The 15,441-nt window shown below is 43.7% G+C and overlaps 2 protein-coding genes across 2 annotated transcripts; both read right to left on the bottom strand.

Moving 5' to 3' along the window:
• Positions 1-585: 585 nt before the first annotated feature.
• LOC139417028 (uncharacterized) lies at positions 586-1,863 on the bottom strand. The gene has a single exon (XM_071166262.1). The coding sequence runs from the start codon at positions 1,861-1,863 to the stop codon at positions 586-588; it is 1,278 nt and encodes a 425-aa protein (XP_071022363.1).
• A 7,122-nt stretch (positions 1,864-8,985) lies between these two features.
• Positions 8,986-14,867, bottom strand: LOC139415843 (zinc finger protein 473 homolog). Its single transcript, XM_071163973.1, has 2 exons — positions 14,616-14,867; positions 8,986-10,057 (listed from the first exon to the last, which is right to left on the bottom strand). Exons 1-2 carry the CDS (start codon positions 14,779-14,781, stop codon positions 9,240-9,242), a joined length of 984 nt encoding a protein of 327 aa, XP_071020074.1. The 5' UTR covers positions 14,782-14,867; the 3' UTR covers positions 8,986-9,239.
• Between the last annotated feature and the right edge of the window lie 574 nt (positions 14,868-15,441).

Here is a 15,441-nt window from a genome sequence, read left to right as displayed (position 1 = left end):
GTAATGGCTGGTATGGAATGAATGGTTTCCACATGTGATTGATATGTTTTACACCATTCCATCCTATAGCTCCTCCCACCAGCCTCCACTAGTAAAGCAGTAAAGGGAAACGATAACTACACGTAGACAAACAGTGGTTATCATCAATATAGGACGATGTGGGATAATCAAGTCATCATCAGGAGTCGACTGTATATCATTTCTCCATATACGAGACTAAATCAATATCATCAATGAGCAGCATTAGGTCAGAATTGATGAGAAATGCTCTTGGAGAGATGCATTTTCTGGAAAGTATCACTGGAAAGTATCACTACCATTTTTTTATGAATCAATAACATCAGTCAAAACATTCTCTCAATACCCTGAGAGACATTCCAATATAAACGACCAAAGATTCAGATATTATTTACGTGATAATGCCCAAGGAGTCGGTGTTTGCAGAATATATTGGCATGTGTGTTGTTTAGGCCCGAGACGAAGTCAAAGGGCTACAAACCGTGCCAATATATCCTCCAAACACCGGCTGCAATGGCATTATCACTTAAATAACAACAGAATAACATTTAGCAGAAAGGGCATCACTCAAACAAATTTACAGTAGAATAATTGTGGCTGGGGTGTGTGGGGTCCCGTGGGGTGTGTGGGGTCCCGTGGGGTCCTGTGGGGTGTATGGGTCCCGTGGGGTCCTGTGGGGTCCCGTGGGGTCCTGTGGGGTCCCGTGGGGTGTATGGGGTCCCGTGGGGTCCTGTGGGGTGTATGGGTCCCGTGGGGTCCTGTGGGGTCCCGTGGGGTCCTGTGGGGTGTGTGGTGTCCTGTGGGGTGTGTGGTGTCCTGTGGGGTCCCGTGGGGTGTGTGGGGTCCCGTGGGGTACTGTGGGGTCCTGTGGGGTCCCGTGGGTCCTGTGGGGTCCTGTGGGGTCCCGTGGGGTCCCGTGGGGTCCTGTGGGGTCCCGTGGGTCCTGTGGGGTCCCGTGGGTCCTGTGGGGTCCTGTGGGGTCCCGTGGGGTACTGTGGGGTCCCGTGGGGTGTGTGGGGTCCTGTGGGGTCCCGTGGGGTACTGTGGGGTCCCGTGGGGTCCTGTGGGGTCCCGTGGGGTCCTGTGTGGTCCTGTGGGGTCCTGTGGGGTCCCGTGGGGTACTGTGGGGTCCCGTGGGGTCCTGTGGGGTCCTGTGGGGTCCTGTGGGGTCCCGTGGGGTACTGTGGGGTCCCGTGGGGTCCTGTGGGGTCCCGTGGGGTGTATGGGGTCCCGTGGGGTCCTGTGGGGTGTATGGGTCCCGTGGGGTCCTGTGGGGTCCCGTGGGGTCCTGTGGGGTGTGTGGTGTCCTGTGGGGTGTGTGGTGTCCTGTGGGGTCCCGTGGGGTGTGTGGGGTCCCGTGGGGTACTGTGGGGTCCTGTGGGGTCCCGTGGGTCCTGTGGGGTCCTGTGGGGTCCCGTGGGGTCCCGTGGGGTCCTGTGGGGTCCCGTGGGTCCTGTGGGGTCCCGTGGGTCCTGTGGGGTCCTGTGGGGTCCCGTGGGGTACTGTGGGGTCCCGTGGGGTGTGTGGGGTCCTGTGGGGTCCCGTGGGGTACTGTGGGGTCCCGTGGGGTCCTGTGGGGTCCCGTGGGGTCCTGTGTGGTCCTGTGGGGTCCTGTGGGGTCCCGTGGGGTACTGTGGGGTCCCGTGGGGTCCTGTGGGGTCCTGTGGGGTCCTGTGGGGTCCCGTGGGGTACTGTGGGGTCCCGTGGGGTCCTGTGGGGTCCCGTGGGGTACTGTGGGGTCCCGTGGGGTCCTGTGGGGTCCCGTGGGGTCCTGTGGGGTCCTGTGGGGTCCTTGATGATGTTATGAGCCTTCCTGCATTTATTTAAGCTGTTTTCTAGTGACATTTATTTGGATACATCCATAACAATGAGCTAATGAGGAGCGATTTCTCCTGGCATAGATAATGTGTTCTCTCGTCAGGACACTGTTGTTCAGAGGAGCTAGCCAACATCACAGCTAACACAATCACTTCACACTGAAGCTGGAAAGGCTGAAAACTAGCTCCACTTCATTTAGTTTTACCTTTTTTAAATTTACCTTTCTTTGTATATCCATAAAAATGATGTCAGCGGATTCATGATTTCAACGGGCTGAGAAACGCTGCCTGCCTGTCTCTCATCCCGACTTGTTCATTACTATGGGACAGCTGGAGATCGAATTTGAATATTGAAACAATGTTGCAAATGTCAGAGAGATGTTTATACAAATCTCTGCTGTTGAAAACTAAATGTTAGACTAAAAGTAATGTGAGGTAATGTCTAGACGCTTTTTATAGTGAAGATCAAGTTTATAAATTGTTTAGTTGGGTTGCTCAGTGGGTTGGATGGAACAGAGTAAATAGGCATTTTAATATCAGAGATTAAGGTGGTGGTAATTTGTGGAATAGACACCGGCTGGAATGCGGTTTTAACCAATCAACATTCAGGATTACACCCACCCATTGTATAATATGCTGTTATTCTATTGTCATTCTACTGTTCTATTGTTATTCTACTGTTCTATTGTTATTATATTGTTATTCTACTGTTATTCTACTGTTCTACTGTTATTCTATTGTTATTCTATTGTTATTCTACTGTTCTACTGTTATTCTATTGTTATTCTACTGTTCTACTGTTATTCTATTGTTATTCTACTGTTCTACTGTTATTCTATTGTTATTCTATTGTTATTCTACTGTTCTACTGTTATTCTATTGTTATTCTACTGTTCTACTGTTATTCTATTGTTATTCTACTGTTCTACTGTTATTCTATTGTTATTCTATTGTTATTCTACTGTTCTATTGTTATTCTATTGTTATTCTACTGTTCTACTGTTATTCTACTGTTCTACTGTTATTCTACTGTTCTATTGTTATTCTACTGTTCTATTGTTATTCTACTGTTATTCTACTGTTCTATTGTTATTCTACTGTTCTATTGTTATTCTACTGTTCTATTGTTATTCTACTGTTATTCTACTGTTCTATTGTTATTCTATTGTTATTCTACTGTTCTATTGTTATTCTATTGTTATTCTACTGTTCTATTGTTATTCTACTGTTCTATTGTTATTATATTGTTATTATATTGTTATTCTACTGTTCTATTGTTATTCTACTGTTCTATTGTTATTCTATTGTTATTCTACTGTTATTCTACTGTTCTATTGTTAGTCTACTGTTCTATTGTTATTATACTGTTATTCTACTGTTATTCTACTGTTCTATTGTTATTCTACTGTTATTCTACTGCTCTATTGTTATTCTACTGTTCTACTGTTATTCTACTGCTCTATTGTTATTCTACTGTTCTACTGTTCTACTGTTATTCTACTGTTCTACTGTTATTCTACTGTTATGCTACGGCTCTATTGTTATTCTATTGTTATTCTCCTGTTATTCTACTGTTCTACTGTTATTCTATTGTTATTCTACTGTTCTATTGTTATTCTATTGTTATTCTATTGTTGTTCTACTGTTCTACTGTTATTCTATTGTTATTCTACTGTTCTATTGTTATTCTATTGTTATTCTACTGTTATTCTATTGTTATTCTACTGTCATTCTACTGTTCTACTGTTATTCTATTGTTATTCTACTGTTATTCTACTGTTATACTGTTATTCTATTGTTATTCTACTGTTATTCTACTGTTCTACTGTTATTATACTGTTCTATTGTTATTCTACTGTTCTTATACTGTTCTATTGTTATACTACTGTTATTCTACTGTTATTCTATTGTTATTCTACTGTTCTATTGTTATTCTACTGTTCTATTGTTATTCTACTGTTAATTGACTGTTATTATATTGTTATTCTACTGTTCTATTGTTATTCTACTGTTCTACTGTTATTCTACTGTTAATTGACTGTTATTATATTGTTATTCTACTGTTATTCTACTGTTAATTGACTGTTATTATATTGTTATTCTACTGTTATTCTACTGTTAATTGACTGTTATTATATTGTTATTCTACTGTTATTCTACTGCTCTATTGTTATTCTATTGTCATTCTACTGCTCTATTGTTATTCTATTGTTACTGTATTGAGCATGTATTTCTGTACTTACTTTTTTTTATTTTATATTGTTGTCAAGAGGTGAACCAAGAGGTGAACCAAGAGGTGAACCAAGAGGTGAACCAAGAGGTACGCATGTCATTGTACTGTGTACTGTACACCAGGGCTGTTCAATGGGCAGGATTCAGTTATTTCTTTAACAACATCTGGGTCACACAGGGGAGGCAGCCCGGTTACAAAACCAATACAGTCAACTTTCACTCGGTGTAAAACACCTACACGGGGGACCGGGCCAGATTAATACAACCGCCTGTGTCCGTCCTGGAGGGCCAAAACACTTCTGGTTCCCATCCGCTCCTTCTAATCAGGGACTCATTCCTGGAGGGCCAAAACACTTCTGGTTCCCATCCGCTCCTTCTAATCAGGGACTCATTCGAAATAGTACAATAATGAAAAACGGCAGTTTACTTCAAAACTAGCCGTTGTTCAATCTCCTAACAGTTAAGATAATGGGACAATCCAGAGTACCAGGCAGTTTCCATCCCTGGAATGAGGTACATTTTCCAAGGCTACGTTGAGGTAAACATCGGAGTACGATACTTGTGAGAATGATGCGTGTATGGATATCAACCCCAATACATATTCACGTCAGCAACACCAATCAATTGCATTACAGCAGAGAACTGTACGCAATGATGTCATGCTAATGTACCTCCGCCCCCTAACAACGGGAGTCGTTGTCGCAAAGGCGAGAGGGCAGGCGACAAGTTTTAGGTCCGAAAAAAGCCCATTGCTACGGAAGCCCAGGGAGGACATATGAATAATATCACAACCTCTTTATCTCATGATCACGACATAACAAAAGTGGTGTCAATATCACGACCTCTTTATCTCATGATCACGACATAACAAAAGTGGTGTCAATATCACGACCTCTTTATCTCATGATCACGACATAACAAAAGTTATGTCAATATCACGACCTCTTTATCTCATGATCACGACATAACAAAAGTGATGTCAATATGTTTTATTCCATGTGTAACTCTGTGTCGTTGTTTGTGTCGAACTGCTTTGCTTTATCTTGGCCAGGTCGCAATTGTAAATGAGAACTTGTTCTCAACTTGTCTACCTGGTTAAATAAAGGTGTTCTCTACTAGCCCACCTGGTTAAATAAAAGTGTTCTCTACTAGCCACCTGGTTAAATAAAGGTGTTCTCTACTTGCCCACCTGGTTAAATAAAAGTGAAATAAATAAAAATTTAAAAAATGAGGAATGTTCTTTTACTTGTTTTGTTTTTTAAATAGTAGGTTCTAAATAGGCCAGACATTTAGGTAATGACATAGTAGACAGGTAGTGACATCATAGTGACATGTAATTGTAACGGATGTGAAACGGCTAGCTTAGTTAGCGTGGGCGCTAAATAGCGTTTCAATCAGTGACGTCACGTGCTCTGAGACCTTGAAGTAGTAGTTCAAGGGCCGCGGCTTTTGTGGAGCGATGGGTAACGACGCTTCGTAGGTGTCAGTTGTTGATGTGTGCAGAAGGTCCCTGGTTCGCGCCCGGGTATGGGGACGGTTTAAACTTATACTTACATCATTAACCAAGAACAAATTCTTATTTTCAATGACTGCCTAGGAACAGGAGCAGAACGACAGATTTTGTACCTTGTCAGCTCGGGGGTTTGAACTTGCAACCTTCCGGTTACTAGTCCAACGCTCTAACCACTAGGCTACCCTGCCGCCCCGTGGGACTTATGGAATCATAGTGACATCATAAAGCATTTGTATGACTGAGTCTGTCTTTATTTGATTGTCATGGTTTCTCCCACAGCTCCCTCTGCCGGGATCTCGCTGGGCCAACACCGACTGGGAATGTGGAATTACGCACGCCCGTGTCGTATAGTTGCTGTAACATTGATTGCCATCGACTTGGACGCTGAAGAAGGGCTCATAACCCGAAACGTTCATGCGCCACAATTTTTTTTTTTTCTTCCATTTTAAGGTTATTTACCGGAGTGCTGTCCTATCTCTGTTCTTCTAATTATATACACGAGGACCCAGCACCCGATTTAAGTTTCTATAAAGGTTGAACACGCTGCTTATCTTTTCACAGGATGCACTAGATCTCAGAATGCATTTATCATTAGATTGAAAGAATGTTATTGAATTGGGGCTGGAAAAACACTTTTGAAAAGATTCCAACAATATCACGAATGAGCAGCATTAAGACAATTGATGAGAAATACTGCTGAACAGATAGGAGATCCAGTCATTTCTGGAAAGTTAAGTTAATCTTTAATCCCTTATTTTACAAGGTAAACTGACTGAGAACACATTCTCATTTGCAGCAACGACCTGGGGAATAGTTACAGGGGAGAGGAGATGAATGAGCCAATTGTAAACTGGGGATGATTGGGTGGCCATGATGGATCGAGGGCCAGAGTGGGAATACAGCCAGGACACCGGGGGTTAATACCTCTACTCTTACGATAAGTCCCATGTGATCTTTTAGTGACAACAGACAGTCAGGACACCCGTTTAACGTCCCATCCAAAAGACAGCGCCGTACACAGGGCAATGTCCCCAATCACTGCCCTGGGATATATTTATTTTAGACCAGAGGAAAGGGTGCATCCTACTGGCCCTCCATCATCACTTCCTGCAGAACCTGGTCTCCCATCCAGGAACCAACCAGAATCAACCCTACTTAGCTTCAGAGGCAAGCCAGTAGTAGGATGGCAACAGTAGGATGCCAACAGTAGGATGCCAGTAGTGGGATGCCAGTAGTGGGATGCCAACAGTGGGATGCCAACAGTAGGATGCCAACAGTGGGATGCCAACAGTAGGATGCCAACAGTGGGATGCCAACAGTGGGATGCCAGTAGTGGGATGCCAGTAGTGGGATGCCAACAGTGGGATGCCAGCAGTGGGATGCCAACAGTGGGATGCCAACAGTGGGATGCCAGTAGTGGGATGCCAACAGTGGGATGCCAGTAGTGGGATGCCAACAGTGGGAAGCCAACAGTGGGATGCCAACAGTGGGATGCCAACAGTAGGATGCCAACAGTGGGATGCCAGTATTGGGATGCCAGTAGTGAGATGCCAGTAGTGAGATGCCAACAGTCGGATGCCAACAGTGGGATGCCAGTAGTGGGTTGCCAACAGTAGGATGCCAACAGTGGGATGCCAGCAGTGGGATGCCAGCAGTGGGATGCCAACAGTGGGATGCCAACAGTGGGATGCCAACAGTAGGATGCCAACAGTGGGATGCCAACAGTGGGATGCCAACAGTAGGACGCCAGTAGTGGGATGCCAACAGTAGGATGCCAACAGTGGGATGCCAGTAGTGGGATGCCAACAGTAGGATGCCAGTAGTAGGATGCCAACAGTAGGATGCCAGTAGTGGGATGCCAACAGTAGGATGCCAGTAGTAGGATGCCAACAGTGGGATGCCAGTAGTAGGATGCCAACAGTGGGATGCCAGTAGTAGGATGCCAACAGTGGGATGCCAGTAGTAGGATGCCAACAGTGGGATGCCAGTAGTAGGATGCCAACAGTGGGATGCCAACAGTGGGATGCCAACAGTGGGATGCCAGTAGTAGGATGCCAACAGTGGGATGCCAGTATTGGGATGCCAACAGTGGGATGCCAGTAGTAGGATGCCAACAGTGGGATGCCAGTATTGGGATGCCAACAGTAGGATGCCAACAGTGGGATGCCAGTAGTAGGATGCCAACAGTGGGATGCCAACAGTAGGATGCCAACAGTGGGATGCCAGTAGTAGGATGCCAACAGTAGGATGCCAACAGTGGGATGCCAACAGTGGGATGCCAGTAGTAGGATGCCAACAGTAGGATGCCAACAGTAGGATGCCAACAGTAGGATGCCAACAGTAGGATGCCAGTAGTAGGATGCCAACAGTAGGATGCCAACAGTAGGATGCCAACAGTAGGATGCCAACAGTAGGATGCCAACAGTAGGATGCCAACAGTAGGATGCCAACAGTAGGATGCCAGTAGTAGGATGCCAACAGTGGGATGCCAGTATTGGGATGCCAACAGTGGGATGCCAGTAGTAGGATGCCAACAGTGGGATGCCAGTATTGGGATGCCAACAGTAGGATGCCAACAGTGGGATGCCAGTAGTAGGATGCCAACAGTGGGATGCCAACAGTAGGATGCCAACAGTGGGATGCCAGTAGTAGGATGCCAACAGTAGGATGCCAACAGTAGGATGCCAACAGTGGGATGCCAACAGTGGGATGCCAGTAGTAGGATGCCAACAGTAGGATGCCAACAGTAGGATGCCAACAGTGGGATGCCAGTAGTAGGATGCCAACAGTGGGATGCCAACAGTAGGATGCCAACAGTGGGATGCCAGTAGTAGGATGCCAACAGTAGGATGCCAACAGTAGGATGCCAACAGTGGGATGCCAGTAGTAGGATGCCAACAGTAGGATGCCAACAGTAGGATGCCAACAGTAGGATGCCAACAGTGGGATGCCAGTAGTAGGATGCCAACAGTGGGATGCCAACAGTAGGATGCCAACAGTGGGATGCCAGTAGTAGGATGCCAACAGTAGGATGCCAACAGTAGGATGCCAACAGTGGGATGCCAACAGTGGGATGCCAGTAGTAGGATGCCAACAGTAGGATGCCAACAGTAGGATGCCAACAGTAGGATGCCAACAGTAGGATGCCAGTAGTAGGATGCCAACAGTAGGATGCCAACAGTAGGATGCCAGTAGTAGGATGCCAGTATTGGGATGCGGGGTGCATTTTATTTTTATGTCTAAATAACAGTGTAATAACAGACCATTCTCTCATCACCTGGGAGACATTCTTAAATCAAAGGACCAGGAATTCCTGTTTCTAATAACGTGAAAACATCAACAGACTGAACAGCAGACCGGCGAGCTTCCTACAATACTATGTAATGTTGAATCATTACATCATCATTCGAATCAAATCCAACTTTATTTACGTAGAATGTTGAAAAACATAACTTGATCACGCATCTATTTATCTGAAACCCTGAAATGATCCAGAGTATTGCTTTGCTTTCCTAAGTGTGTTGTCCACATCCTGCCTGTTATTCCCATCGTCTGACAAGAGATCTTTGTCCTAATTTCATCTGACCGCCTATTATGAATGAGTGTTGTCCACATCCTGCCTGTTATTCCCATCGTCTGACAAGAGATCTTTGTCCTAATTAGTTTCCATCCAGTTTTCTTTCTTTGTGGACGTTATTCACGTGTTTCAGCAGATGAGCCTTACGAATGAACGTTCTACCACAGACGGAGCAGCCATGTGGTTTCTCTCCTGTGTGAGTCAGGATATGCCTCCTTAGGTCCCCCTTTTGACTGAAGCTTTTACAGCAAAAATTACAGCTGAATGGTTTCTCTCCTGTGTGAGTCAGGATATGCCTCCTTAGGTCCCCTTTCTGAATAAAGCTCTTCCCACAGTCACCACAGGTAAATGGTTTCTCTCCTGTGTGAATCCTCATGTGCATGGACAGGTGTCCTTTTTGTTTGAAGGTCTTTCCACAAAAGGGGCAGGTGCAGAGTTCCCCCATTGGTGGGTTCAGATCCAATGGTGGGCTACTGTCAAGTCCTACTGTGTAGCTGCTTACGGCTGAACTCTGTCTGTAGGCATTGTTTTGATTATCTGGAAGGTCACAGGGAATGTTGAGACCCTTAATGTGGGTCACAGTTCCAAAGGGTGTGAGATCCACTGGTTTAGAGTCTCTCTCTCTGTTCTCCACAGTCTGGGTTTGGGGAAGAGTCAAGGACTGAAGTGGGTCCTCCTGATCGCATTCACTTTTCACACAGGAAGGAGTGAATATGGAGTCTTTGGTATCAAAGAGCCCTTGAAGCTGCTCTTCCTCCTGACTGGTCCTGAGATCCTCGTCTTCCTCTTTAATATGTGTGGTCTCTGGGTCCTCCTGTCCCAGACTGGGGCTCCACTCCTGCTCACAGTGCTGCTGATCAGGGGGAACCTCCTCTTCAGAGACAGAGAGCTGCAGGGAGTCTGGAGGGAAGGAGAGGAGGGTCAGAGGTTACCTATATACAGCCTTTAGACATCATTGTTGGGGGTCAATTCGAATTTAAAATCAATGATTGAAAGACTAGAATGATTGTTCAATAACTTCCTGATAATATGAAGAGAAGAAGCCATTTGGTTCAGTCGTATTTTTGAATTGTTAGTCGTCGCGAGTCACACTTCCTATGACACTGTATTGGTTCAATAACGTGTGTTATTGTGGGTTTATAGCCTGCTGTGTCCAGTCTGTTTGTGACTTGAATACCCAGTTATATAATGGTAAAATGATTGTGGCATGGCTCTGCATTACGGTGGATAATATCCCATTTTGCTGGAGCTAGAGCACCTGCCTGTACAACCAAGGGTGAACAATAAACTAGATGCTCAAGATGTTGTCACTGCCATGTAAATGTGTTTCCACTTTGGATATTGGTTTCATATTTGATAATATCCCATTGTGCTGGAGCTAGAGCACCTGCCTGTTTTTTTATTTCATTTAGTCATTTTTATTTTATTTAACTTGGCAAGTCAGTTAAGAACAAATTTGTATTTACAATGAAGGCCTACCAAAACGCAAAAGGCCTCCTGTGGGGAGAGGGGCTGGGATTAAAAATATATTTAAAGAAGAATTAAATATAAATATAGGACAAAACACACATCACAACAAGAGAGACAACACAACACCACATAAAGAGAGACCTAAAGAAACAACATAGCAAGGCAGCAACATATGGCAACACAATAATATATCCACCGGGACAATTGGTTTTTCAGTAGGACCGATTGGAGTAATGGCTACCTCTGTATTTTACGCTAGAATCTCTCTGGGAGCACCAGGTGTCCACTTGCGCAATGTAGCCGTACAAAACAGGGTTTTGTGACTACTATGATTTCACATTGTAGCCAATTGAATTTCAGAAATTCTGTGACCAATTTTTCTGAAATTCGGGGTTCAAGTAATAAATAATAAGGAATTCCCCTCGAGCACAGCCGCTAATTGGGGAAAAGAAACATTATGTCCCATTGACCCCCGGTGCCAACTTCTGCATGAGAGAGTGGGACATTGTGGGGAGCCAAGTAGGCTACAAGGCTACACATATGTATGTGGAAAACATTTCATCAGTTAACACATTTAACTTGTTTAGTATAGACCGTTCGTAACGCCATTCACTGTTTGTAGCTGTATACAGTCGTCTGTTTGTTTGTGTTGTTGGTCTTGGCCGTCTAAATGTTCCGGTCGGTTGCTCGCTAGCAGCCACTCTGCTGCTAGCACCATCATGAAAAAGAGGAGTGAGGGAAGCCCTACAATATGTTGATTTCCTAAGTAGTGAGAATGCTCTGGAGCAATACTGAAAAGTATTTTTTTTTAGATATGTTTAGACATTTGTCTTAAAATGTAATTTTGTAATTGACTTAAACAAGCAGACAAGAAAATTGTATTTGAAAACCTTTTTTTTTTACTGTTGACAACGGGGTAACCTAGGTAACCACGGGTTGTTTTCCCCAAAGGCGGGTGGGGCACAACGTTCTATCTAATAGTGATGGGTGGTCCGCCAACAAGTCGGTTAACGTCGGGAGCCCGGCACTTGTCGGGTTAACGTCGGGAGTCCGGCTCTTGTCGGGTTATTGTCGGGAGTCCGGCTCTTATCGGGTTAACGTCGGGAGCCCGGCTCTTGTCGGGTTAACGGCAAGCAATATCAGAAGAGCCGAATCTATTTATAAAAAATTGTATTTTTTTTTTTTTTTAATGAAAAAATAAAGATATGAATAATCAAAAGATTTAAATGAATAGAATTAACAAATTAAAATAATGAAAAAAATAAATAATAACATAGGCCTAAATGCTCAAGCGCACGCACACACATTCGTTCTGACTGTCTGCTCAGACTAACATCCTCACTGTTGTTCCTGTCAATCAGACACGCAGTGTCAACCAATGAACCAAAGGTTTGTGCAGGAGGGCCGAGTCAACTCACTCACAAATCAAATCAAAGCAAATTTTATTTGTCACATACACATGGTTAGCAGATGTTAATGCGAGTGTAGCGAAATGCTTGTGCTTCTAGTTCCGACAATGCAGTAATAACCAACAAGTAATCTAGCTAACAATTCCAAAACTACTACCTTATAGACACAAGTGTAAGGGGATAAAGAATATGTACATAAAGATATATGAATGAGTGATGGTACAGAGCGGCATAGGCAAGATACAGTAGATGGTATTGAGTGCAGTATATACATGAGATGAGTATGTAAACAAAGTGGCATAGTTAGAGTGGCTAGTGATACATGTATTACTTAAAGATGCAGTAGATGATATAGAGTACAGTATATACATATACATATGATATGAATAATGTAGGGTATGCAAACATTATATTAGGTAGCATTGTTTAAAGTGGCTAGTGATATATTTTACATCATTTCCCATCAATTCCCATTATTAAAGTGGCTAGAGTTGAGTCAGTGTGTCACACACTTAGCAGCTGAAGAGAGAGAGGAAGGACAGCTGTGAAAACAACAGCTGGAAAATGAGTCTGAAGCACAGTAGCATTTGGATGCATTTGAATAAATGTAGACAATGTTAGAGCACAGCGTAGAATTTGCTAAAACAAGGAGGAGGAGTCCTGGAACCCTTTGAGCAGGTCACTGTGGAGATCAGTGGAGAGAGGTACAGTACGCAGTTATTATTACATCACTATTTAATCCAGTATTAGGAAACAGCAGAGGGAGCACCCCCCTATCTACATCGACGGGACCGCAGTAGCTTCAATTTCCTTGGCGAACACATCACTGACAAACTGAATTGGTCCACCCACACAGACAGGGTGGTGAAGGCGGCGCAACAGCACCTCTTCAATCTCAGGAGGCTGAAGAAATTTGGCTTGTCACCAAAAACCTTAACAATTTTTTTTACAGATGCACATTTGAAGCATTCTGTCGGGCTGTATCACCGCCTGGTATTGCAGCTGCACTGCCTGCAACCGCAAGACTCTCCAGAGGGTGGTGCTTTCTGCCCAACACATTACCGGGGGCAAACTATCTGCCCTCCATGACACCTACAGCACCCGATGTCACAGGAAGGCCAAAAAGATAATCAAGGACAACAACCACCCGAGACACTGCCTGTTCACCCCGCTATCATCCAGAAGGCGATGTCAGTACAGGTGCATCAAAGCTGGGACTGAGAGATTGAAAAACAGCTTCTATCTCAAGGCCATTAGACTGTTAAACGGCCATCACTAGCACATTAGAGGCTGTTTTCTATACTATTCTACGGTATCTCATTTACTTAATAATGTTTACATATCTTGCATTACTCATCTCATATGTATTCTATACTATTCTACTGTATCTTCGTCCATTCCGCTCTGAAATCGTTTGTCCATCTGTATATAGTCTTAATTCATTCCTACTTAGATGTGTGTGTATTAGGTATATGATGTGTAATTTGTTAGATATTACTGCACTGTCAGCGCTAGAAGCATAAGCATTTCGTTACACCCGCAATAACATCTGCTAACCACATTTGTGTGACCAATAACATCTGCTAACAACCAAGAGAAATAGTCCTATAAATACTATATTAACTACAACCTAAAACTTCTTACCTGGGAATATTGAAGACTCATGTTAAAAGGAAACACCAGCTTCCATATGTTCTCATGTTCTGAGCAAGGCACTCAAACATTATTTTTTTTGTCACTATGACAATAACCACAAATAGTATCTGTGTGTTTTATAGCCCTCATGACTGGTCTGAACCTGTATCTGTGTGTTTTATAGCCCTCATGACTGGTCTGAACCAGTATCTGTGTGTTTTATAGACCTCATGAATGGTCTGGACCAGTATCTGTGTGTTTTATAGACCTCATAAATGGTCTGAACCACTCTCTGTTTGTTAGAGACCTCATGCATGGTCTGGACCAGTATCTGTGTGTTTTATAGACCTCATGACTGGTCTGGACCAGTATCTGTGTGCTTTATAGCCCTCATGACTGGTCTGAACCAGTATCTGTGTGTTTTATAGCCCTCATGACTGGTCTGAACCAGTATCTGTGTGTTTTATAGACCTCATAACTGGTCTGAACCTGTATCTGTGTGTTTTATAGACCTCATGACTGGTCTGGACCAGTATCTGTGTGTTTTATAGACCTCATGACTGGTCTGAACCTGTATCTGTGTGTTTTATAGACCTCATGCATGGTCTGGACCAGTATCTGTTTGTTAGAGACCTCATGAATGGTCGTGTGTGTGAACTTATTTTGGATCCGCGTTAATTTGCAATGATAACCTTCGCCACCGTTTCCTTACAACATAATAAATATAGTTAGTTTCCTTCCAGCTAATTTCTTAGTTACACGATTGTATAACTAGTAAAATTCGTTTTTTAATTGAGGGTGCATTATTTATTAAGTTCGACAATGAGGACGAAAAATAGCATAGTTACTTAAAACGACGTTTGCGTGAACCTGAATCAAGAAAATTAATGGTGAAGTCTCTCCCAGACACGGTACACTATTCCTCCTCACCACTATATACTCACCTCTTCTACATAGTTGTATCTCTGGAGTGATCCCCAGCATTCTCCGTAGCCGATCATTCTCCTCCTGGTACTCCACTACCGTTTTCTCAACTGCACCGAAAATCTCCACAGCAGCCGCCGTTAAACGCTCATTTAAAAACACACGCAACATCTGTAGTTTAGACATTTTCAGTTGAGTAACTTATTCAGCTCAGTCAGTATGTCTTGACCCCACACAAGAAGTGTCTTCAAATCTACTTCCGTGTTCTAGTCAAGGAATTTGAGAAAAATCCTTGGTTCTAGCGGGTAGCAAACTCGGAAAGGCACAACAGCGCCGCTAGTTGGATGGGGGTTTAAATTAGAACAATTTAATAGGATTTCTATTGTTTGCATTCATACAAAGTGCGCTTATTAGGCAGGGGTGGTAAAAGTACCCAATTTTCATACTTGAGTAAAAGTAAAGATACCTTATTAGAAAGTTACTCAACTAAAAGTGAAAGTCAGCCAACCTTATTTGAAGACGGGCTTGTGGTAATGGCTGGACGGGAATAAGTTAGTAGAATGGTATCAAACAGATCATGTCATTCAATTCGCTCTGGTACGGCCACAGCAGCCTCCTGTGTTGGAGATGTTTAACCCCCCGAAATGTAGAGCAGAGGGTGTTAACAAACTGTAGCCTACCTGTGTTTTGATTCAATCAAAGCACATATTTTGCCTTGTGGCGCATGCTACACTATGCTATTATATTCGGTTCTGTTATGTCGAATACTGTGATCGTTATGCAATCTGGCAGACATTGATTCAGCTTTGAAGTAAACTGAATATAATTACTCGATACAATATTAAA

Source organism: Oncorhynchus clarkii, chromosome 9 (genome assembly GCF_045791955.1).
Source record: "Oncorhynchus clarkii lewisi isolate Uvic-CL-2024 chromosome 9, UVic_Ocla_1.0, whole genome shotgun sequence".
Taxonomy (NCBI): Eukaryota; Metazoa; Chordata; class Actinopteri; order Salmoniformes; family Salmonidae; genus Oncorhynchus; species Oncorhynchus clarkii.
The sequence above is the reverse complement of the archived record's forward strand: the minus strand, read 5'-3'. Positions and strand labels throughout refer to the sequence as shown.